At 44.1% G+C, this 21,354-nt stretch overlaps 3 protein-coding genes across 4 annotated transcripts in view; 1 reads left to right on the top strand and 2 right to left on the bottom strand.

Annotated features, from left to right (window-relative positions):
- The window catches only part of MARS1 (methionyl-tRNA synthetase 1), a 25,667-nt gene extending 8,452 nt beyond the window's left edge, over nucleotides 1–17,215 (top strand). For both annotated transcript variants that reach the window (XM_053662110.1, XM_037127073.2), the window contains 14 exons: nucleotides 3,412–3,528; nucleotides 3,687–3,890; nucleotides 4,689–4,890; nucleotides 7,122–7,196; nucleotides 12,872–13,042; nucleotides 13,289–13,384; nucleotides 13,532–13,649; nucleotides 14,035–14,248; nucleotides 15,293–15,424; nucleotides 15,530–15,634; nucleotides 15,722–15,908; nucleotides 16,462–16,533; nucleotides 16,801–16,893; nucleotides 16,999–17,215. In XM_053662110.1, the coding sequence (XP_053518085.1) occupies nucleotides 3,412–3,528; nucleotides 3,687–3,890; nucleotides 4,689–4,890; nucleotides 7,122–7,196; nucleotides 12,872–13,042; nucleotides 13,289–13,384; nucleotides 13,532–13,649; nucleotides 14,035–14,248; nucleotides 15,293–15,424; nucleotides 15,530–15,634; nucleotides 15,722–15,908; nucleotides 16,462–16,533; nucleotides 16,801–16,893; nucleotides 16,999–17,145 (1,933 nt within the window). In that variant the 3' untranslated portion in view covers nucleotides 17,146–17,215. The remainder of the gene's footprint in view (nucleotides 1–3,411; nucleotides 3,529–3,686; nucleotides 3,891–4,688; nucleotides 4,891–7,121; nucleotides 7,197–12,871; nucleotides 13,043–13,288; nucleotides 13,385–13,531; nucleotides 13,650–14,034; nucleotides 14,249–15,292; nucleotides 15,425–15,529; nucleotides 15,635–15,721; nucleotides 15,909–16,461; nucleotides 16,534–16,800; nucleotides 16,894–16,998) is intronic.
- On the bottom strand, nucleotides 17,156–21,308 carry DDIT3 (DNA damage inducible transcript 3). The gene is made up of 5 exons (XM_053662113.1): nucleotides 21,226–21,308; nucleotides 19,650–19,769; nucleotides 18,726–18,773; nucleotides 17,830–18,002; nucleotides 17,156–17,745 (listed from the first exon to the last, which is right to left on the bottom strand). Exons 2-5 carry the CDS (start codon nucleotides 19,717–19,719, stop codon nucleotides 17,377–17,379), a joined length of 660 nt encoding a protein of 219 aa, XP_053518088.1. The 5' UTR covers nucleotides 19,720–19,769; nucleotides 21,226–21,308; the 3' UTR covers nucleotides 17,156–17,376.
- On the bottom strand, nucleotides 17,947–21,314 carry LOC128625763 (DDIT3 upstream open reading frame protein). Its single transcript, XM_037127082.2, has 3 exons — nucleotides 21,226–21,314; nucleotides 18,726–18,773; nucleotides 17,947–17,987 (listed from the first exon to the last, which is right to left on the bottom strand). Exons 1-2 carry the CDS (start codon nucleotides 21,286–21,288, stop codon nucleotides 18,732–18,734), a joined length of 105 nt encoding a protein of 34 aa, XP_036982977.2. The 5' UTR covers nucleotides 21,289–21,314; the 3' UTR covers nucleotides 17,947–17,987; nucleotides 18,726–18,731.
- Nucleotides 21,315–21,354: the final 40 nt, after the last annotated feature.

A 21,354-nucleotide genomic window follows, 5' to 3' on the forward strand; every position in this document is an offset into this window, starting at 1 on the left:
CTTTATTCACTTACTTTAGCAAATAACCCCTCATCTTCCACCTGAAGATTGAAGCCAAAAATCTTGGTGTCATCTCCACTCTTTTCTCATGCCGTCCTTCTGTATGATTTATTCCATTACCAAGTCACTGATTCCAGCTCCTAAGTAGTCCTCAAATCCATCCCTTCTCCTCCTCCTCCTCACAGCTGCTTCCTTACATCAGGCCTTACCATCTCTTACCTTTCTTCCTGCCACCACAGACTTCACTCTGCCACCAGAATGACTCCTTAAAGCTGCATGTATTATCTCACCCTCCTTTTAACAATTCTACAGATGGTTCCTTTGTTTAGTTCACAAGGCCTTTCAAGATATGGCTTCTGCCTGAGGCTTCATATTTATCACTCTCCTGCTACACTAAGACAACACACACACACACACACACACACATTTTTCCATCCAAATGAAATATTTGTAGTTCTGAGATCGTTGTCATTTGATAAAGTCTTGAGTGTCCACTCCTTGCTAGGCCCTACATGTTCCATTTACAGAAGGAAACAAAACAGACAAGACCTCTGCTCTCATGGAATTTTTTTTTAGAGAGAGAGGGTAAGGAAGGGAGAAAGAGAGGGAAAGAAACATCAGTCAGTTGCCTCTCACACACCCGCAACTGGGGACTTGGTCTGCAACCCAGACATGTGCCCTGACCAGGAATTGAACCGGTGGCCTTTCAGATCAAGAGTGGGTGCTGAACCCACTCATCTCCACCAGCTGGGGCTCTAGTGGAACTTTGAGTTTAGATATGTAGATAGGTATTTTAAAAACTCACAAATGTATAATGACAAGTTTTAGTCCTATGAAGGAAAAGAACAGGAGTCCATGAGAATAAATAACACAGGAGATTAACCTATAGGCCTCTCTAAAAACTGGTGTTTTAACTAAGACTTGCAATATGAGTAGGAGTTAGTCAGTCAAGGGTAAGGCCTGAGGAGCAAGAGAGTTTAGCTTTATTTTTTTTCTGTTCTTTTAAAGAAATTTTTATTGATGGGGGGGAGAAAAAGAAAAAAATGGGGGGAGAGAGAGAAACATTGATTTGTTCCATTTATATATGCATGCATTGGCTTATTCTTACATGTGTCCTGACTGGGGATCAAACCTACAGCCTTGGTGTATTGGGACAATGCTCTAACCAACTAAACTACACAGCCAGGGCAGAATTTGGTCCTTTTTAAGGAATTGCTAAAAGGAAAGTGGCCAGAGGCTAGACAGTCAAGGGGAAAGATGGATTAGGATGAGTTTTGAGAGGAAGGCAGGCTGGCCTCACACCATACTCTCTCCTTGGTGGCTTTGCACATGTTGGTCCCTCTTCCTACAATGTCTGTATCTTACCTAATTGGTGTACAGTCATTCCTTGAGTGACTAATTTTATAATTTTCCTTTTTTTTTAAAGATTGTATTTACTTATTTTTAGAGAGGTGAATGAGGGAGAAAGAAGGAGAGAAACATCAGTGTGTGGTTGCCTCTTAGGTGCCCCCACCAGGCATATGCCCACAACCCAGGCATGTGCCCTGACTGGGAATTGAATCAACGACCCTTTAGTTCACAGGCAGGCACTCAGTCCACTGAGCCACAACAGCCAGGGCTCATTTCCTTCTTCACAGAGCTTGAGTGCTTTATTTTCTCGGAGCTCCCATTGTCAAAATATGTTGTAATTATCTTTTCATGACTGTGTCCTCTAATCTATGAGTTTATTAACAGTAGAGGTTGTATCTCTTTACTTTTATATGGCCCAGTTTATGACAGATGGCCAAAAGTTTAGTAGATACTGATCAAATTTGAATAAGTTAATGATGAAAGTCTGTCCTTTGTTCATTTGCTCATACTATGGATTCATTTTTTTACTAAGCACTTTGGAGGTACTACAGCATAGGAGATAGACTTTTTCAGGTGTTTATACAGGCTAACATGCTTTCATGCACATGTAGAAGAGGAGACAATTGGCATTAAAGACCCTATAGCCAAACCAAACTGTCTTCTGTGTTTTTCCTTCTGACCAAAAGACATCCCAGCGCGCTGATCAGGCAAATTCCTACCCATTCTCAAGGCCCAACTTAAGTAGTCTTGTCTCTGTGAAGTCTTCTCCTGATCTTAGGCTGGAGTTTTCACTTGCTTTCCTTTGAACTCCTTTGGCACTTTGTACCTCTCATTGCACTGACTCCAGGTGGCAGCTATAGAACAGACTGACCCCCCTAGGGGGCAGCACCTCGAGCATACCTTTCTATCAGCCACAGTAGGAAGCATACCCATCATTAGGGAGAAGTGACAGGGCACGTAGTCAAAGGAACACTTAGTATGCTGCCAGGTGCTCAGGGACGCGGGGCACAATGATGACTGAGCAGAAGGCCAGCCATCAGTGAAGGAAGGCTTTCCTGAAGGAGTCATTTCGAAACTGGATTTCAGTGTCCAGTGACTGTAGGTTGAGAGTGGTTGGAAAGGTAAAAGAGAGCCCTGATGAGGTGTCAGGCTGAGACGGGATGGGTACATGATGTGTGCAGCTGAGCTGTTGAGGGTGATGAACCCTAAAAAGAATGGTGGTTTGAGTGAGTGACATGACTGGGAACGATCCTGGAAAAGTGGGGAGGAAGGGTGGTTCTGAAGGTGGGAGCTGGTGCTGCTGGTTTGAGTCAGGTCATGAGAAACGACTGACGTGGGGTTAGAGAGAGGACTCGGTGTCGAGTTGTAAGGATCTCAGGTAGTGACTAGAGATAATATTAACATAGCCTCTGGGAAGACGGGAAGAGGTCAGCACTGGGAAGTTCTTGGGTGGCATTGGAGTCTGGGAGTCGGGAGTGATGGTGGTTGCCTTGGGAGAGGTTGTTTTTTTTTTAAAGATTTTATTTATTTATCTTTAGAGGGGAAGGGAAGGAGAGAGGGAGAGAAACATCAATGTATGGTTGCCTTTCGTGCGTCCCCTGCCAGGAACTGGCCTGCAGGGAACCTGCCTGCAGCCCTGGTATTTGCCCTGACTGGGAATCGAACCGAGATTGTCTGGTTCGCAGGCCCGCGCTCAATCCACTGAGCTGCACCAGCCAGGCCTTGGGAGAGTTTTGTCAGTACTCAGGAAGTTGGAGCCTGAGAATGAGCTAATGGAAAAGAAACAGTCACAAGGATAAAGTGGCCCGAGGTCCGTGTTGGAATGTGGCTCTTTAGGGGCAGTACAGGAGGCTGCGTGCTGTGGGCAGGTCCTGTATTCCTACTGTAGGGGGTCATGGGGCTTTTGGGGAAGATGATGGTCTGGTGGGTTCATTTGAGGAGAGACTTCAAATTACACGAGCCAAGACAGTAGACTAGATCTGTGTCTGGGTAGCCAGTGTGCTTTGGGTCCCTCTTGACCCTCATGTCTCCCCCGTGGACTGTTCTCTTCTTCCTTACCAGGTTGCCTGTGGCTGGAGAAAGAAATGTGCTCATCACCAGCGCTCTTCCTTATGTCAACAACGTCCCCCACCTTGGAAACATCATTGGTTGCGTGCTCAGTGCTGATGTCTTTGCCAGGTGGAGCCAAGTGCTGTGGGGGAGACCTGAGGGAGCAGCAAGCCCCAAGGAATAGGATACCTCAAGGGTGCAGGCTGGAGGGGTCCTGGGGACATGGGGAGGGGCTGATGCCCCCCCCACACCACACACACAAACTCCACCCCCATATTCTCTTCCAGGTATTCCCGCCTTCGCCAGTGGAACACCCTCTATGTGTGCGGGACAGATGAATATGGTACTGCAACAGAGACCAAGGCTATGGAGGAGGGCCTCACCCCCCAGGAGATCTGCGACAAGTACCATGTCGTCCATGCTGACATTTACCGCTGGTTTAATATCTCCTTTGATATTTTTGGTCGTACCACCACTCCACAGCAGACTGAGTAGGTTTTCCCTAATCCAGCAAACACGGAGGGTGAAGGCTGGGGTTAGGGCTGGGGCTGGGGATCACGAGAATATCCTGCAGACAGAGGAACCAAGATGGCTATCTAGGCACTCCCCCCCCCCTTAAAGCTAGGATGTGAAATTGCCCCGGAATGTACTCCCTACAGTATTAAGGGGATTCGATGTGTACAGGAGCCTGACTAGGGGCTAAAGGAGCCGCCAAGGGAGAGAAAAGTCAGAGTGTAGGCTCATGGGAAGTATGCTGTCCCTCTACCTCCTCCCTCTCTTCCCGGGCTGCCACAGCCTCTGAGGACATCCCCTCCCACTCCTGTGTGTGTATAGAGAATACGCTCTTTTTTGTTTTGCCTGATATTCATCCCGATAACACCCCTACATAGTGGACAGGCTTTCAGCAAATAGTGCCGTGTGGTTTAATAGTTGGACTGAATTAATTTAAATTTTTAGGACATAGTAAAATTATAGAACAGCACAGTCCTATACTTTTGGATATTTTTGTTAATGAAGAATACAGAACAGATAGTTTGTATTTGAAAAGGAAATTCTAAAGTGTCGAGGAAAGAGATTGTATGAGGAGTTGGAGAATGTGTGTGGGGGTCTGGGGTCACACTCCCTAAAGGTGACTAGGTGGCCTTGGCCTCGCAGGGCCTTCTGCCTGATTCCTTTGGCATGTGGACGAAATGAGTTTGGGTCCTAGGTTGAGTAGCAGTGAGGAGGGGCGCACCACTTCCTCTGACTTCTTTGACCTGTCCCTCCCCTGCCCATGCTCACCTCACCAGAATCACCCAGGACATCTTCCAACGGTTGTGGAACCGAGGTTTTGTGCTGCAAGACACTGTAGAGCAACTGCGGTGTGAGCGCTGTGCCCGCTTCCTGGCTGACCGCTTTGTGGAGGGCGTGTGTCCATTCTGTGGCTATGAGGAGGCCCGGGGTGACCAGTGTGACAAATGTGGCAAACTCATCAATGCCATTGAGCTCAAGGTGAGTGGAGGGTCTCATGGGAGCCCAGAAGGATCTCTCTTTTAAGATTTTATTTATTTATTTTTTAGGGTTAGATTTTATTTATTTTTAGAGAGGGGGAAGAGAGGAAGAAAGAGAGGGAGAGAAGTGTTGATATGAGAGAGAAACATCAGTCAGTTGCCTCTCATAGGTGCCCCCAATGGGGACCAAACCTGCAAACCTGGCAGGTGCCCTGACTAGGAATCGAACAGGTGATATTTTGCTTTGTGGGACAACGCAACTGAGCCACACCCATCAGGGTGACAATCTCTATTCTTAAAGGGACTCCCAATTTTCTTCCATGCAGGGATTTTGGTTTAGTGTTCAGGACCTTTCACTAGTGGTTCTTCCTACTCCACCCATTTCAGCAACTCATCATTCAGCTTATGGGATAACTATCAAATGAACGTTTACCATGGGCTTAGCATTGTGCTAGGAAATTGAGTTTACACTTCCCTACTTTTGCTCCTGCTTCAGACCACCTGATCTACATTTGTTTAGTTCATTCTCTCTTCCCAAAACACTGTTTCCTCTCCTACTCCATGTATACTTATTTGTTACTTGACTCATTCAACAACTTTTTTTGAGTCCTTATGATAGGGGAGTCAGAGTTCTAGATGCTGAGGGTGTAGCCATGAACAAGACAGATATATTTAGTGCAGGGAGGAGCCAAAAGTCAGGGATGTAATTACAGAATAAATTGCCAGGAATATGTGTTAGAGAGTGACTTCTGGTGGAAAATTTAAGGTAGGCGGTTAGGGAAAGCATCTCAAAGGAGGTAACATTTGGACTGAGAGTTTAACTGAAAAAATGAGAAGGAGCAACCAAGGCAATAACTGAAAAAATGAGAAGGAGCAACTAAGGCAATGAGGGAGATTAAGAGTATTCCAGGGCAGAAAGCTCTGGCTGGTGTAGCTCAGTGGATTGAGCTCGGGCCTGCGAACCAGACAATCGTGGTTCGATTCCCAGTCAGGGCACATACCAGGGTTGCAGGCCAGTTCCCAGCAGGGGACGCATGAAAGGCAACCATACATTGATGTTTCTCTCCCTCTCTCCTTCCCTTCCCCTCTAAAGATAAATAAATAAAATCTTAAAAGAAAAAAAAAAAAAGAGTATTCCAAGCAGAAGGATAAGGAAATGCAAAGGCTCAAAGCAGCAAGGAGCTCAGGCAGAACCGAAAAGGCCAGTGTGGCTGTAGCATAGTGAGTAAGAGGGAGAGTGGATCATGACGAGGGCAGGTTACCAGGGCCTAGCAAGCCACTGCAGGAGTTGAGTGGCAAGCTGCTCGGTGGAAAATGGATGGGAGAAAAGCATGAAAGTGGGGAGACCAGTTTGGAGGCTGGAGTGGTAGCTCTGAAATGGGGTGATATTGGCTTGGACTAGGTTATAGCAGTAGAAATGGGGGAAAAATGAAGGACTTAAGATATGTTGTGGAGGTAGACTCCAGCACTGGATACATGGAATTCAGGGTGAGGGGGAAGTCAAGAAAATGACAATTCGCAAGCTTGCGGCCTGAGCAGCTTGAGTAGATGGTGGCACCATCTGTGAACAAGAGTGCGACTGGATGAAGAATGGGCTTTCTGGTAGAATGTGTTTGAGTTTGTTAAATTTGAGATGCCCCTTAGACACCCAAGGAGAGGTTAGGTAGGCAGTTGGATATAGGCATGTGGAGTTGAGGAGAAGTGGTCCTGAGGGAGTTAGTTTTTCACCTTCAAAAAATCCCAATCAAAATTCACTTGGAAGCTTTCATTGAGTGGCCTCACCTAACTGTTTCTGGGATGATCACCTTTCTGGGATTTTTTACTCAATTTGTACGATGAAAATAAGTATTTCTTGACATTTTGCTTTGAGGTCTGCACTTTCTTGCCATGCAGAGAGCTGTATGTCTTCTCTTTCATCGTTCCTGCCTTCCCTCACTCTGTTGCATTCAGTGTAACTCTCAGAGGATGTTTCTTTTCTACCCTCTGGAGTGACAGGACAGAGACCTGAAACTTGGAGTAACAAATGTTATGCCGTGGAGATCTGAGTCTCTGAGTCACAGAAGGCTCAGGCAGTTGAGTTGTCTGCGTGTGAGCGTGACGCTGAGCTAGATGGCACTGGGGAGTTCACCCCTCTGTGACTGTCTCCTCGCCTGGACGGCTCCCCATGGCCTGCTGGCCTGATCCTGAGTGTCCTGTCTCGAGTTACCCCTTCTCTTGAATTTCCCTTCACAGAAACCTCAGTGTAAAGTCTGCCGGTCGTGCCCCGTGGTGAAATCCTCTCAGCATCTGTTTCTGGACTTGCCCAAGGTAAGTGGGCCCTTCTCTCAATGTGGTCTGCATGACCTCATCTACCCCTCTGCCTCAGCCAGAAATCTATTCCAAATCACTCTCAAATGTTATAATTTCTATTTAAAAATTATACAATATACAAATACATAACAAATGAATGTCATAAAGTGAAAGGCCCAGGCCCACTAAACCCCAGGCTGCTCACCAGAGGTGTTTACTACCATTCATTTTTCTTTGTGTCTGTTCAGTAATATCGTATGTGTATGAATGAGCTGTACATATAAGTCCTCTTTACTAAAAGACATTCTTGCATGGTAACAGTACAATTAACAACTTTGAGAAACTTAACATTGATATAATCACCTGACCTGCCATCCAGATTCCAGTTTTGCCAATTACCCCAATAATATTCTTTTTTATATATATTTTTTTGATTTTATTTATTTATCTTTAGAGAAGAAGGGAAGGAGAGGAGGAGAGAAATATCAATGTATGGTTGCCTCTCGTGAGTCCCCTGCTGGGAACTGGCCCGCAACCCAAACATATGCCCTGACTGGGAATCAAACCTCGATCATGTGGTTCGCAGGCCTGCGCTCAATCCACTGAGCTACACCAGCCAGGGCCCCAATAATATTCTTATAGCATTTTTTCTTTAGCATAGACAGTAGTTCAGAATCATGTTTTTTTTAAACAGGAATAAAACAGTTTATTTATTTATATTTAAAGTATATTTTATTGATTATGCTATTACAGTTCTCCCAATTTCTTTCTCCCCTTTATTCCCCTCTGCCCAGTAACCCCCATTCCACCAGCATTCCTCCTCTTAGTTCATGTCCATGTGTTGTACATACAAGTTCTTTGTCTTCTACATTTCCTATACTATTCTTAACCTCCCCCTGTCTATTTTGTACCTACTGATTATGCTTCTTATTCCCTGTTCCTTTACCCCCATTCTCCCACTCCCCTTCCCCACTGATAACTCTCCATGTGATCTCCATTTCTGTGATTCTATTCCAGTTCTAGTTGTTTGCTTAGTTTGTTTTTGTTTTAGGTTCAGTTGTTGATAGTTGTGAGATTGTTGTCATTTTACTGTTCATATTTTTTATCATCTTCTTTTTCTTAGATAAGTCCCTTTAACATTTCATATAATAAGGGCTTGGTGATGATGAAGTCCTTGAACTTGACCTTCTCTGGGAAGCACTTTATCAGCCCTTCCATTTTAAATGATAGCTTTACTGGACAGAGTAATCTTGGATGTAGGCCCTTGCCTTTCATGACTTGGGATACTTCTTTCCAGCCCCTTCTTGCCTGTAAGGCCTCTTTTGAGAAATCAGCTGACAATGTTATGGGAACTCCTTTGTAGGTACAAAGGAGTTTTCTCCTTTTCTCTTGCTGCTTTTAAGATTCTTTATCTTTTATCCAGGGTAAGGTAATTATGATGTGCCTTCGTGTGTGTTTCCTTGCGTCCAACTTCTTTGGGACTCTCTGAGCTTCCTAGATTTCCTGGAAGTCTGTTTCCTTTGCCAGATTTGGGAACTTCTTCATTATTTTTTAAAATAAGTTTTCAGTTTCTTGCTCTTCCTCTTCTCCTTCTGGCATACCTGTTATTCAGATGTTGGAACATTTAAAGTTATCCCAGAGGGTCCTAAGCCTTTCTTCATTTTTTTGAATTCTTGTTTCTGCATTCTGTTCTGGTCGAATGTTTATTTTTTTTCTTCTGCTCCAAATCACTGATTTGAGTCCTGGTTCCCTCCCCTTCACTGTTGGTTTCCTGTATATTTTTCTTTATTTCGCTTTGCATAGCCTTTACTTCTTCCTCTATTTTGTGACCATACTCAACCAATTCTGTCAGCACCCTGATTACCAGTGTTTTGAATTCTCCATCTGATAGGTTGGCTATCTCTGTGGCTTAGGTCTATTTTTGGAGTTTTGATCTGTTCATTCATTTGGGCCATATTTCTTTGTCTCTGCACTGCTGTTACAGTGTAAGGGGTTGAGCCTTAGGTATTCTCCAGGGTGGGGCAACATTCTTTGCTGTGTTGTGGCACTGTATGTGGGGGAGGGGTCAGAGAGGAAACAGTGTTGCTTGTTCTCAGTTGGCTGTCAGTCACTTACCCCACTATCCTCAAGCAAATTGGGCCCTTCTAATGCTGATTACCAGGTGGGTAGGTTTGTGTATGTTCAAGGACCCTGTAGGTCTCTCCAACAGACTCTCTTGAGAGGCTTGGAGTTTTTCCTCACCCCACATTCCCCCATAAGCTTTTACAGCTGGAGGTTTTTAGGCTTTCTTTTCCCATGCTGGAACCCTGGGTCCCTTGGTCTGTCTTGCTCCCCAGTTGTTCCTCTGTCTTGCTTCCCAGTTGTTCCTCCCTTCCATCTGCACGCCAATATGGGACCACCCAGTCTGCTAGCCATCTCCTTACCACTTGTCCTCTCCTCCCTAACTGCTGTCTGCGCCCTTCCTACTGGTCTGAATGAATGTTTCTTTTTTAACTCCTTGGTTGTCAGACTTCATACAGTTTGATTTTCTGGCAGTTCTGGTGATCTTTTGTTTTAAAATTTGTTGTTGTCCTTTTGGTTGTGCAAGGAGGCAAAGTGTATCTACCTATAACTCCATCTTAGCCGGAAGGCAGAATCATGTATTGCATTTAGTTTTTGTATCTCTTTAGTTGTCTTTCAGTTGAAACAGTTCTCCAGCCTTTTTTTTATCTTTTATGACATTACTAGTTTTAAGACTACAGGCCCTGATCCCCTTTTTAAGTAGAATATTCCTTTTTTTTAAATTGATACTTTTTTCCTTATAGAGAGAGAGAGAGAGGAACATCGATTTGTTGTTCTATTTATCCATGCATTTATTGGTTGATTCTTATATGTGCCTTGACCAGGTATGCAACCCACAGTCTTGGCATATTGGGAGCACATTCTAACCAACCGGCCAGGGCATATTCCTCATTTTGGATTTGTTGGGCGTTTTCTCGTGATTAGATTCAGGTTATGCATGCTCAGCTGGAATGCTGCCACAGTGTTATCGTATCCTTTCCAGACCCACATGATGGCCAATTTCCCATCATTGGTGATGTACATTTTGTTTAGTCAAGGTGTTATTTAGTTTCTCCAATGTATAATTAATATTTTCCCCCTGGCAAATTATAAGCAGTCTGTGGGAATGTACTTTAAGACCATGCAAATACCTTGTTCTATATTGGAAGACCCTTCTAAATTTATCATCCTTTATTATTTAATCATTCTTACCTGAACCAGTTTTCATTAAGATTTTCCAACTCTGTCATTTCCTCCAAATTTATCCTTCTCCTTCATTCATTTACTTATTATTTATGATCTATTAACAGTGTGGACTTAGAGATTCCTATTTTTTCAGTGGTTTATAATTCATTCCTGTCTTAAAATACTTTCATGTGCAAATTGTCCCTTACTTGTCCAGTGGGAGCCTCTTCTTCAATATTGTTTCTCTGTGTTTTTGAGATGTCCCACCATTTTTAAAGCACTTCTATATTTTCTGGCGTAACAAGATATTCTGGATTCATCTCATTCTAGCTTTAGAATAAATTTTCCATAAAGCTCTGATTTATTTCAGGAGGGAATAGTACTAAAGAATAAATTTAGGTGTGCTTATTGCTACTGGGGTGCCTTTGCTTCTAGGCTTTTTCAGCACAGAGAGTTAGGCATTCGTTTTAGGTTCATGCAGACATCTACAATTCCAGTCCAGCCCCACAGGGTTTTTCTTCTCTTTCCCTCATTTCCTGTTTGTGTCTCCCTTATTTCCCAGTAAGTACCATGGTTCCCAGCAACATTTTCTCATTTGCTCTGTCTCACGTTACACTTAGAATTTCAGAATTGCTTCGCCCAGACTACTGGCAAAAAACGTACTAGAAAGAGTTTAGGGTTTGTTGGCAGTTGTGTTCCTTCCACCAACTGAGGGCATATACTCAATAACATGTTCAAAATGGTCTTAGCTTAGTTTTTCCCCGCTTCAGTGCAGTTATGTCATTGAAATAGGTTATTGAGTTTAGCTAATTTAGCTTTTAGTTTTTTTCTCTCATATTTGTTACTTCTTTGAACATGTAGAAATCAATATGCTATAATTTTGATTATAAAAATCAAAATTATACAAAAAGCTGTGCAGACAGAAGTGTCATACTCTTTCCTGTCCGTGCCACCCGTTGTCCATCAGCTTCATTTTCTGATTCATCCTTTGTGTATTTACTTTTGTAAATATAAGCATATATGTGTCTCTGTGTATATATGTGTGTATGCATGACATGTATGTATATATATGACATGTGTGTGCATATATGTTTCCCCCTAACACAAAATCTAGCGTATTGCATATCCTCTTTTGCATTTTATCTTTCACCTGACAGTATGTGCTGTAAATTGCTCCATATCACTTCATAGAGATTATCCTTATTTGGTTGGTTTTTTACCCTAAATAGCTGCATAGTACTATATTTGTGTAGGTTCCAGTGTTTGACTGATTTTCTGTGTTCTCCATTTAGGTAGTTTGCAGTACAGCAGGGCCTTGAGTAATGTTTTGTTCTGTGTTCTTTTGTTATGAAGTTGATGAGATGCCGTAGGAACTTAACTCTTGTTTATATCAATTAGCCCGTGGTGAAATTGGTTTCGTTATATCATTTCATTGAAAGATCCTATTGACATTGAAGACTTACTGTATTTTACAGTTACAAATAATTTTGCAGTAGATAACCTTGTGCATATATTTTTTTGAATTGCTGGTTGTGTATCTTCAGGTTAAATTCCTTAAAAGTGATCACTTGCTATGTCAAGAGTAAATGCATATATAGTCAAATTTTCCTCAGTAGATGTCGTTCCATTTTTGCATTCCCACCAGCAATCTAAGTGTGTCTGTTTCTTCATAGCCTTGCCAACATAGTATATTGTGAGGCTCCAGAAACTATGATATGTTTGTTTTTAAAATTTCATCTAGAAGTATATGGTATAAAAGTGGATGTTCCCCATAATCCCATCTGAGAATAAAGCACTGATACATATTTTCCTCCAAAAATTTTTGGGGGCTTATGTTACTCTATGAATTAACATTTACTTTTGTAGTAATGGGATTACAACATTTTTTTTGTTTGCTTTATTTAATGAGTAAAGAATCTTGGAGATATATAATGCCAGTTACATATAGGTCTACCTTATTCATTAAAAAAAATTTTTTAAATTCTTGTTAGAGAGGGGGAGGGAGAGAGGGAAACATCAGTATGTAGTTGCCTCTCAAGTGCACCCTGCTGGAGACCTGGACTAGAACCCAGGCCTGTGCCCTGATTGGGAATTGAACTTGTGACCTTTTGGTTCACAGGCTCGCATTCAATCCACTGAGCCACACCAGACAGGGCTACCTTATTCTTTTCAATGGCCTTATAAGTATTTTATTGTATTCATGCACCAGAGTTCTTTATACTCTACTGAACCATGGAAGTTTCCATTTTTTGCCGTGATGAACAGTGCACTTCTTTATATATGCATCTATACACTCTTGTGTGAATATTTCTGTTGAAAAATTCCTAGACATGGAATTACTGTGTCAAAGTCATGAGTCTTTTTTTATATTATATTGCCAGACCTTTAAAAAGGTTGTACATATTTACTGTTACACAAACCACGTATGAGACTTTTTTTAGAGTAGCCCTCTGTCTCTGCTACTTCAGCTGGAAGACCAACTCGAGGAGTGGTTGGGGAAGACATTGCCTGGCAGTGACTGGACACCCAATGCCCGGTTCATCATTCGTTCTTGGCTTCGGGATGGCCTTAAGCCACGCTGCATAACCCGAGACCTCAAATGGGGAACCCCTGTACCTTTAGAAGGTTATGAAGACAAGGTAAGAATTCCATGCTTTGTTCACATCTTGTATTATTCAGCCTTGGGGTTGATACCCTTGGCTAACAGAATGCACTGTTGACTGTGTCTTATTTCATTCTGAGACTTTGGGTTGGTGAGGGTTTCCCAATTTTTTTAAACTAAATTTATTGGGGTTACATAGGTCAATAAAATTATATAGGTTTAAAGTGTGTTTCTAATGCTTTTTTTTAAATCCTACCATGTCTCTCTCTTCCTGACCATCCAGGTATTCTATGTCTGGTTTGATGCCACTTTTGGATACCTGTCTATCACTGCCAACTACACAGACCAATGGGAGAGATGGTGGAAGAACCCAGAGCAAGTAAGTAGTTCTTGGTTAGCCTGTCTATGAGGACAGTGCATGCATGTGTGTGTGGTGGAAGGGAGGTGGTATTAGGGTTGGGTATCTGATCTTTCTTTGGTCTTTGAAGAAGGTCTCAGAAGCTCTCCTTCCAACTGTGTTCTGTAGGTGAACCTCTATCAGTTCATGGCCAAAGACAATGTTCCTTTCCATGGGTTAGTCTTTCCTTGTTCAGCCCTAGGAGCTGAGGACAACTACACGTTGGTCAACCATCTCATTGCTACAGGTACCTTGGAAGACTGAACTAGGCATATTCCTAGGGAATGAGGGCTAAGGCAATACTTGGAAGATTTTGGAAAGGTGGTATGTCTTGCATTAGGAGTTGAGATGAGATAGGAAATAATTTAAACATGAGAACTCAACCCAGAAGGAAACAAGAACCTGAAGAAAACAAGAGTCCAAAGCTAAAACTTTGTAATGGATAGAAGCAAAGTGGGGAAAGGCCAGAATGGAGAGGCAAGATCTCCCAAGTTCTCTGCAGGCCAGCTACTCAAGAAGTGTTGCTGGACACCCACAGTTGAGTTCAAAGAAGAAGAAAGGAGAGTTAGTAGGTCAGAGAGGGGAGAATGTGACTTGAGCAGATGGTTCTTTCATTTTCTTTCTCTGTCCAGAGTATTTGAATTACGAGGATGGAAAATTCTCAAAGAGCCGGGGTGTAGGAGTGTTTGGGGACATGGCCCAGGACACAGGGATCCCTGCTGACATCTGGCGCTTCTATCTGCTATACATTCGGCCTGAGGGCCAGGACAGTGCCTTTTCATGGACAGATATGTTACTAAAGAATAATTCTGAGCTGCTTAACAACCTAGGCAACTTCATCAATAGGTAGGACTTGGTGAGGGATCATTTAGCAAATGAGCTGGGGTGGGGCTAACTCTGCTCCGTGAAGGCGGAGAGATGGGAATGCCAAGCTGCTTAGTGAATGGGCAGGAGGTGGGAGGGATGGGTAGGACCACATGGAAAGTGGATTTCTATTGAGGCTTGCTCCAGGAATATAGTAGGCTATGTATGCTTGGGAGAAGTTGGTCATAGAGATGCAATTTAGCAAAGTTCACCAAGTTTTGCAAGTTGTTCTCTTTTAATATTCTGTGTAGAATTAGAATTGTGTTCTCACAAAAAATGTTCAGTTGCAGACTGTTGAAGTTTGGCTGAAAAAGGTTTTATTTTAGTGTAGGGATAGGGAGCTTATGCTGTACTCTTTGGAATGGTTACTTTAGCTCACATTTAATTTTTGGTCCCTACATTAGCTACTCTGTGATCTAAAGAAATATCTGTGCCCTGGCTGGTGTGGACTGAGTGCTGGTCTGTAAACCAAAGGGTCATGAGTTCAATTCCCAGTCAGGGCACATGCCTGGGTTGCATGTGCAAGCAACCCAGGCAAGATCCTGAGTAGGGGGCATGCAAGAGGCAATCACACATTGATATTTCCCTCCCCCTCTCTCTCTCTAAAAATAAATAAATAAAATCTTTAAAAACAAAAACATCCTTCATGGCTACCTACCCTTTCAGATTTGGTCATTAACTACATTTAACAGATGAGCTGGAGAGAAATTAGAGTATTAGAGTATTTGATGGCAATTTACATATATTTCAACTTGATCATTCTGAATGTTTTTTTTTTAATGGTTACTTTATCAGGTTTCTTTAGACAAGGGGTATCTGTATGTGAACTGTTTTGTTCATGTGCAGAGCCACATTCTTAGGGAGAGAATGAGGAATTAGTTGGTTAAGCTTCGCCTTGCAGCTTGAGGGAGTCGGGAGGTATCAGTTCCGAGAGAATGTGGAATTATGAAAATCAGGTCAAATTTCTATAAGGAGACTGGAAGATAACTCCTTTTTCTCTCCCCTTCCTTTCCTACTCCTATCAAGAGCTGGAATGTTTGTTTCTAAGTTTTTTGGGGGTTCTGTGCCCGAGATGGTGCTCACCTCTGACGATCAGCGCCTGCTGGCCCATGTCACCCTGGAGCTCCAGCACTATCACCAGCTGCTAGAAAAGGTTCGGTAAGTAACCTACAGCTGTCTTATCTCAGTGATCTGCTGGCACGTTGGGAGCCCCATACTGGTCCCTCCAGGACCTTACACCTTGGCCTGCCTCCCCCTTCCCAGGATCCGGGATGCCTTACGCAGTATCCTTACCATCTCTCGTCACGGCAACCAGTACATTCAGGTGAATGAACCCTGGAAGCGGATTAAAGGCAGTGAGGCTGACAGGTAAGGAGGTAGGATTGGCTATAGGGATCAAGTATCTGGTAGGCTGTATCCTCTTGGAGGTCCTGACTAGTGTCTCTTTTTCCCTAGGCAACGGGCAGGGACAGTGACAGGCTTGGCAGTGAATATAGCTGCTCTGCTGTCCATCATGCTCCAGCCGTACATGCCCACAGTTAGCTCTACCATTGCGGCCCAGCTGCAGCTCCCACCTCCTGCCTGCAGTGTCCTGCCCACAGACTTCCTGTGCACCTTACCAGCAGGACATCAGATTGGCACAGTAGGTCTCTGAGGATCAGGAAAGCCGGTTGCTCTTAAAATTCCTACGTTTGCCATGCTTCCTTTAGGAAGGGCCAGAGAATTTTAGGCATGGGATTCTCACAGCTATTCTCTGAAACCCTTCTGCACTCATCCTCATTCTGCAGTGAGGCTTGTTTCTGATATATTGACTCACAAGCCCAGTGTTTTCTGTTGCCCATATTTCCTCATCCTTCATGCCAGAACTAAAGAGCTGGCACATGTAACTGACACACAGATGTTTGAAGTGATACCATGGTCACCTGGTCTCCATAATGCTAATAGGCAGTGCACCAGCCAACATCATTGAATAGTTTTGTCTTGAACTCTGTTAATACTTTGGGTTTTCATAGTGACTGGCAGGGTTTTTTTCTGGATTCTTTACTGAAATCAGTGGGTATTTGTTCAGTGTTACCTCATATTCCTTCTAAAGATTGAGTCCCTCAATCTCAGTGATTGGGGTTGGAGAGGCCCTTTGTATAGTCTGGTAGAGTTTATACCTAATCAGTGAATGATTCTAGAACTTCTTTTTATAGGTCAGTCCCTTGTTCCAAAAATTGGAAAATGACCAGATTGAAAGTTTGAGGCAGCGCTTCGGTGGGGGCCAGGTAAGAAAGCTAGGCCATGCTCTCAGCCAGTAACAACCACCTCCTTGTGTCCAGTGTCACCTCCTTGGTGTCCCTAAGTGGTCCTCCTCCCTTATCATTCTTTCCGCCTTTTGGCCCTCTACTTCCTCACCTATAGTTTTTCTTTCCTGTCTTAGATGGAAGAGTCCTTGGCATTAAAGGTTAATCCCTTTCCTTGAGATGTTACATAAAACTTGAGGTCAAGGGATATTTATGGTAGCAGGTGATAAGTCTGTTGTTGTTTTCCAGGCAAAAGTGTTCCCCAAGCCAGCAGCTGTAGAGACTGTGACAACAGCTGGACCACAGCAGATACAAGAGCTAATGGATGAAGTGACAAAACAGGTATGAAGCTTGAACCCTGTGGGTGAGACTAGAACACTTGAACCCTACACAGGTCCTTTCTGGTCTCACTGTTGTTATTCCCCCACCCCCTTCCTCTTCTTTTAGGGTAACATTGTCCGAGAACTGAAAGCACAAAAGGCAGACAAGAACCAGGTTGCTGCAGAGGTGGCTAAACTCTTGGATCTGAAGAAGAAGTTGGCTCTAGCTGAGGGGAAACCCCTTGAAACCCCTAAAGGCAAGAAGAAAAAGTAAAAGTGAGAACTTGGCTCATAGAGTCACTTTAATGAATATGGACAGTAATAAAATAAATGTACAATCTCTATATACATGCTGAGACCCTTTCCTGTTGTCTACCCCAAGCTTTCCCCCTACTGTAGGTATGGGGTTGAGGGTCACATCACTAACACTAGTGAGAAGGTGGTTAGTAGCCATGTCTGGGAAAGGATGGTACTGGCCCGAGGGGGAAGTAACGGTCCCAAGCGTTCATACTTGGTGCAGATTGACCATTCTGTCAATTAGAGCTCGGCGAGTCGCCTCCACTTCTCTGGTCAGGCGCTCAATTTCCTGCTTGAGCCGTTCATTCTCTTCAGCTAGCTGTGCTGCTTTCCTTTCATTCTCTTGCTCTTTATCCTTCATACGTTGCTTTCCAGCCCGGGCTGGGGACTGATCACTTCGTTTCCGTTTCCTGGGTATTCCTTGTTCTTCTTCTCCCTCCTCCTGAGCCAGAGAGCTCTGAGTGGAATCTGGAGAGCAAGGGCTCTGGGAGATACCTGTGACTTCTGCTGGTCCTGGTTCCTCAGTCAGCCAAGCCAGAGAGGCAGGGTCAAGAGTGGTGAAGGTTTTTGATTCTTCCTTCAAGGGAATGAGGAAAGGTAGGCACTTTTAGTTGAGAAGGAACATCAACATCCCCCCTGGATTTAGGTGTAACATTCTTACCTCCTCATTTCCAGGGGGTGAGACATAGGCACCTGCATTTTCATCTGAAGACAACACTTCCTGCAGATCCTCATACCATGCTTCCAGTTCCCAGCTGGACAGTGTCCCAAAGGAGAAAGGCAAAGACTCGGCTGCCATCACTGCAGCTATATCAGGCTCTGGAAAAGGATATACTGGGGATAGTGGGGGGAGGATGGGGGATGGAACAAGCACCTCGAAGCAGTCAAACAGTCTGTACCACAGGCTGGCAAACTGGCTTGCTGCCTGTTTGGCAGTAAAGTTTTATTAGAACACAACTACATCTATTGATTTATATAATTTTTATGGCTACTTTTATGCTACAACACCGGAGATGAATAGTTGTTATGGAAACTGTGTGGCCGTCCGTATTTAAAATATTTACTATCTGGCCCTTTAAAATTTACCAACCCTGGGTCTATACTAATATTCCCTCCTTGCTTTTGCCCCACACTTGAAGCAACAAGTGCCTGGATACACATTCTTATGGGATCCTGGTAAGTTAGCCTCCCTGAGCAACTCCATTGGTAATTTCTAAGAGTAATTACCATGCCATTTGTGCTTCTTTCTCCTGTGTGTGGAGTCCTATGGGTTAGTCTAACCTTGATGGGGATTGAAGTGTGGTAAGACAAACCAATTATCTTTGTTGGGGCCAGTGCTTACTCAGTGCTAGCTTTCAATTAGGACATGCTCTAAGAATAGAGACTTGGTCCCTGTTACAGGCAGGCCAAGTGGATGGAGAGCAAAAGCCTGCTAAAATTCAAACCCTCCTCTTATATCATCTCTAGGTGTTTTCATAGCTTCTTAGGGTCCCAATAATGCGAGCCTAATCAGCACCTCTTAGGAGTCAGTTTTGGGAAAGGGCTGGTTAAGTTTACCTGCTTTCAGGTGTGGTGATATATGAAGATACACTTCCTTCTGGAACACTGTGGGGATCAAAAATACGTGTGTTAGCCATTTTTGGAAGGGGGAGGGGCAGGTTCTTTTACTTTATCTTCAGCCTTCTATTGATCCTTCCTTACTTCCTGTCTTACAGAATATGGATAGTTAACAGTCCCTATAGCCATTTCCAAGGACAGAGGAGAGCCTAATTTCCATTATTTTTAGCTGCTGACACTTGTAGTCTGGATTACATAATAGGAAAGCCCTGGCCATTTCAGCTTTCTCTAAATTCAAGGCAGGCCTCAAACCTGCCAGGGTAAGGCCTGCACCACAGCGAAGGGAACAAATCAAGTGACATTTTCCTAATTCCATTCTCAAACTGACATCCTCTAAATGTACATTCCCAGTATGGACCTCCAATGCTGTTATCTGTTTACTTGCCATCTCCTTTGGGTGTCTAATAGGCATCTCAGACTTCATATGGCCAAAACCAAAATCCTAATCTTCCCCCTCCGAAGTTTTCCACATCTGGTAAGTGACAAATCTAGTTGCTTCAGCAAAAAACCTTGGTATCTGCATTGATTCCTCTCCTCTTACACCTCACAATCCAATCCAAACTACCAGCAAAATTTCTTAACTCATTCTCCAGAAACCCAGAATCTAAATATTTCTCAACAATTTCACTATTATCAAGTTACTATATCTTTTGGATGACTGCAGGTCTTTCAGTTTCTGCTCTTGCCACCCCTCCCTGAGTCTATTTACAACACAGCAGCCAAAGTGGGCCTTTGAAAACCTGAGTCAGGTCCTGCCATTCTTCTGTTCAAAACCATCCAGTGACTTCCAATTTCACACATATTAAAGGCTAACATCCTGCTCTGGCTGGTGTGGCTCAGTGGATTGAGCATCAGTCTGTGTACCAAAAGGTTGCCAGTTCGATTCACAGTCAGCACATGCTTGGGTTGGAGGCCAGGTCTCCAGTTGGAGCATGTGAGAGGCAAACAATAGATGTTTCTCTCCCTCCCCTCCTTTCCTTCTCTCTAGAAAACAAAAAAAAAAAAAATATATATATATATAATTTAAAAGGCTAACATCTTTAAAATGGCTTTAAAGGCCCACACAGTCTGCTCCTTCTCTGCCCTGGATTTCTCATTGAGCGCTCTCTTGCTCACCCAGGTCCAGGCAGTTGGCTCTTTATTCCCTAAAGATACTATGCATGATCCCACCTTAGAACCTCTATTCTTGCTGTTCCTTCTTCTGTAAAACTCTTCCTTCCACATACCTGCATGGCTTACCCCTTCACCTCTTTTAAGTCTTTCATTTAATGGTCATCTCTGAGGGAATCCCTGATCACCCAATGTAAAACTAACCCTCACTCAAAGCATTCTTTACCCTTCCATTAGTTTTCGCTATGGTACTTCTGTTTACTGTATGCCTCTTCCCACTGAACTGTAAGCTCTGTGAGGGCACATATTTTTTCCCCTCTTGTTCATGGATGTATACTGGGCCCCAAACTGCACTTAGTAGGTGCTTGTTAGGAATGAATGGATAAATTCTCCCCAGTTTCTCTCAGGGAAGGGAGGGTGAAGCCCAGAGCAGAGCAGCAGCTGCCTATCCCTGGGGACTGTAGATGCAATATCGCCCCAAGTGTTTCTCTGCAGGACTGTCCTCCCTGGGGAAACTTCCTTGCCTTCCAGTGCCTGGAACGGGGCTTTCATCAGCAGTGGAGCCCCAGGCCAGAGGGCTGTACAGTCAGTCGGGGGCTGGCCTGATGCAATGGTTACACAGAGATAGTTGGAGACAGGACAGAGGAAAAGAGGCAGGGACCAATCTCAAGAGAAGGACAATACTCTGGGGAGACCCCAAATGACTTCCCACACTTAAGAAATCCAAGATGCTCTCTCGTGCAGGAGGCCCACGGACCTCTGGGATAAAGGGAAAAACCCATCTCCTTTCCTTGGCCATGGGTACCCGGCCTCCAAAAGGCTGTCATTCTCCTGAAAGTTCTGTCCACTGCTAGAGTTCAGCATGGCTGTCCTGTGTAGGGTTTACAAACCCCAGCTACGTCTGTAGCCATCCTGGCACTGAGACGCTGCCTTCGATACAAGATTGGGGGTGGGAATGCTGGTGGCAGAGCCAAGACAGCGGCCTAATCTGCGGTCCAACATAGGGATAGGGGGTGTGTCTTGCTGCTCCACCTCCCACCAGACAGGCCTAACGCGGAGGCCGGAGGTAAGCAACTGTAGAGAATATGACCTCCCAAGAGCAGCTAGGCCCCTTCTCTCCAGGCAGGGGTGGAGTGACGCTGTCGTCCGAAGGAAGCAGAGTGTGTAACACCTCTCCCGAATAAAGGATCTCGCCATCTCTTCCTCGAACCGTCGCTAACTTTCATTATAGAGGGTTTAGTGCCACATCCTAAAGACCGGATGCCGCACTTTGAGCCGACAACGTCGCGAAGATGGAAGGGTAAGAGGTAGATGGGCGATCGGTACTCACCTCTCTCCTCAAATTCCAGCTTTGATTTTGGCTCCGTCGCTGCCACCCGCTCATTTTCAACATTATATCCACTGTGTCTTAGACTCCAGCCTCTGACCTCGGTATCCTAGAGCAGTGATCTTTTAACAG

Source organism: Artibeus jamaicensis, unplaced genomic scaffold (assembly GCF_021234435.1).
Source record: "Artibeus jamaicensis isolate MK-2021 breed Jamaican fruit bat unplaced genomic scaffold, CSHL_Jam_final contig_233, whole genome shotgun sequence".
In the NCBI taxonomy this organism is placed as follows: Eukaryota; Metazoa; Chordata; class Mammalia; order Chiroptera; family Phyllostomidae; genus Artibeus; species Artibeus jamaicensis.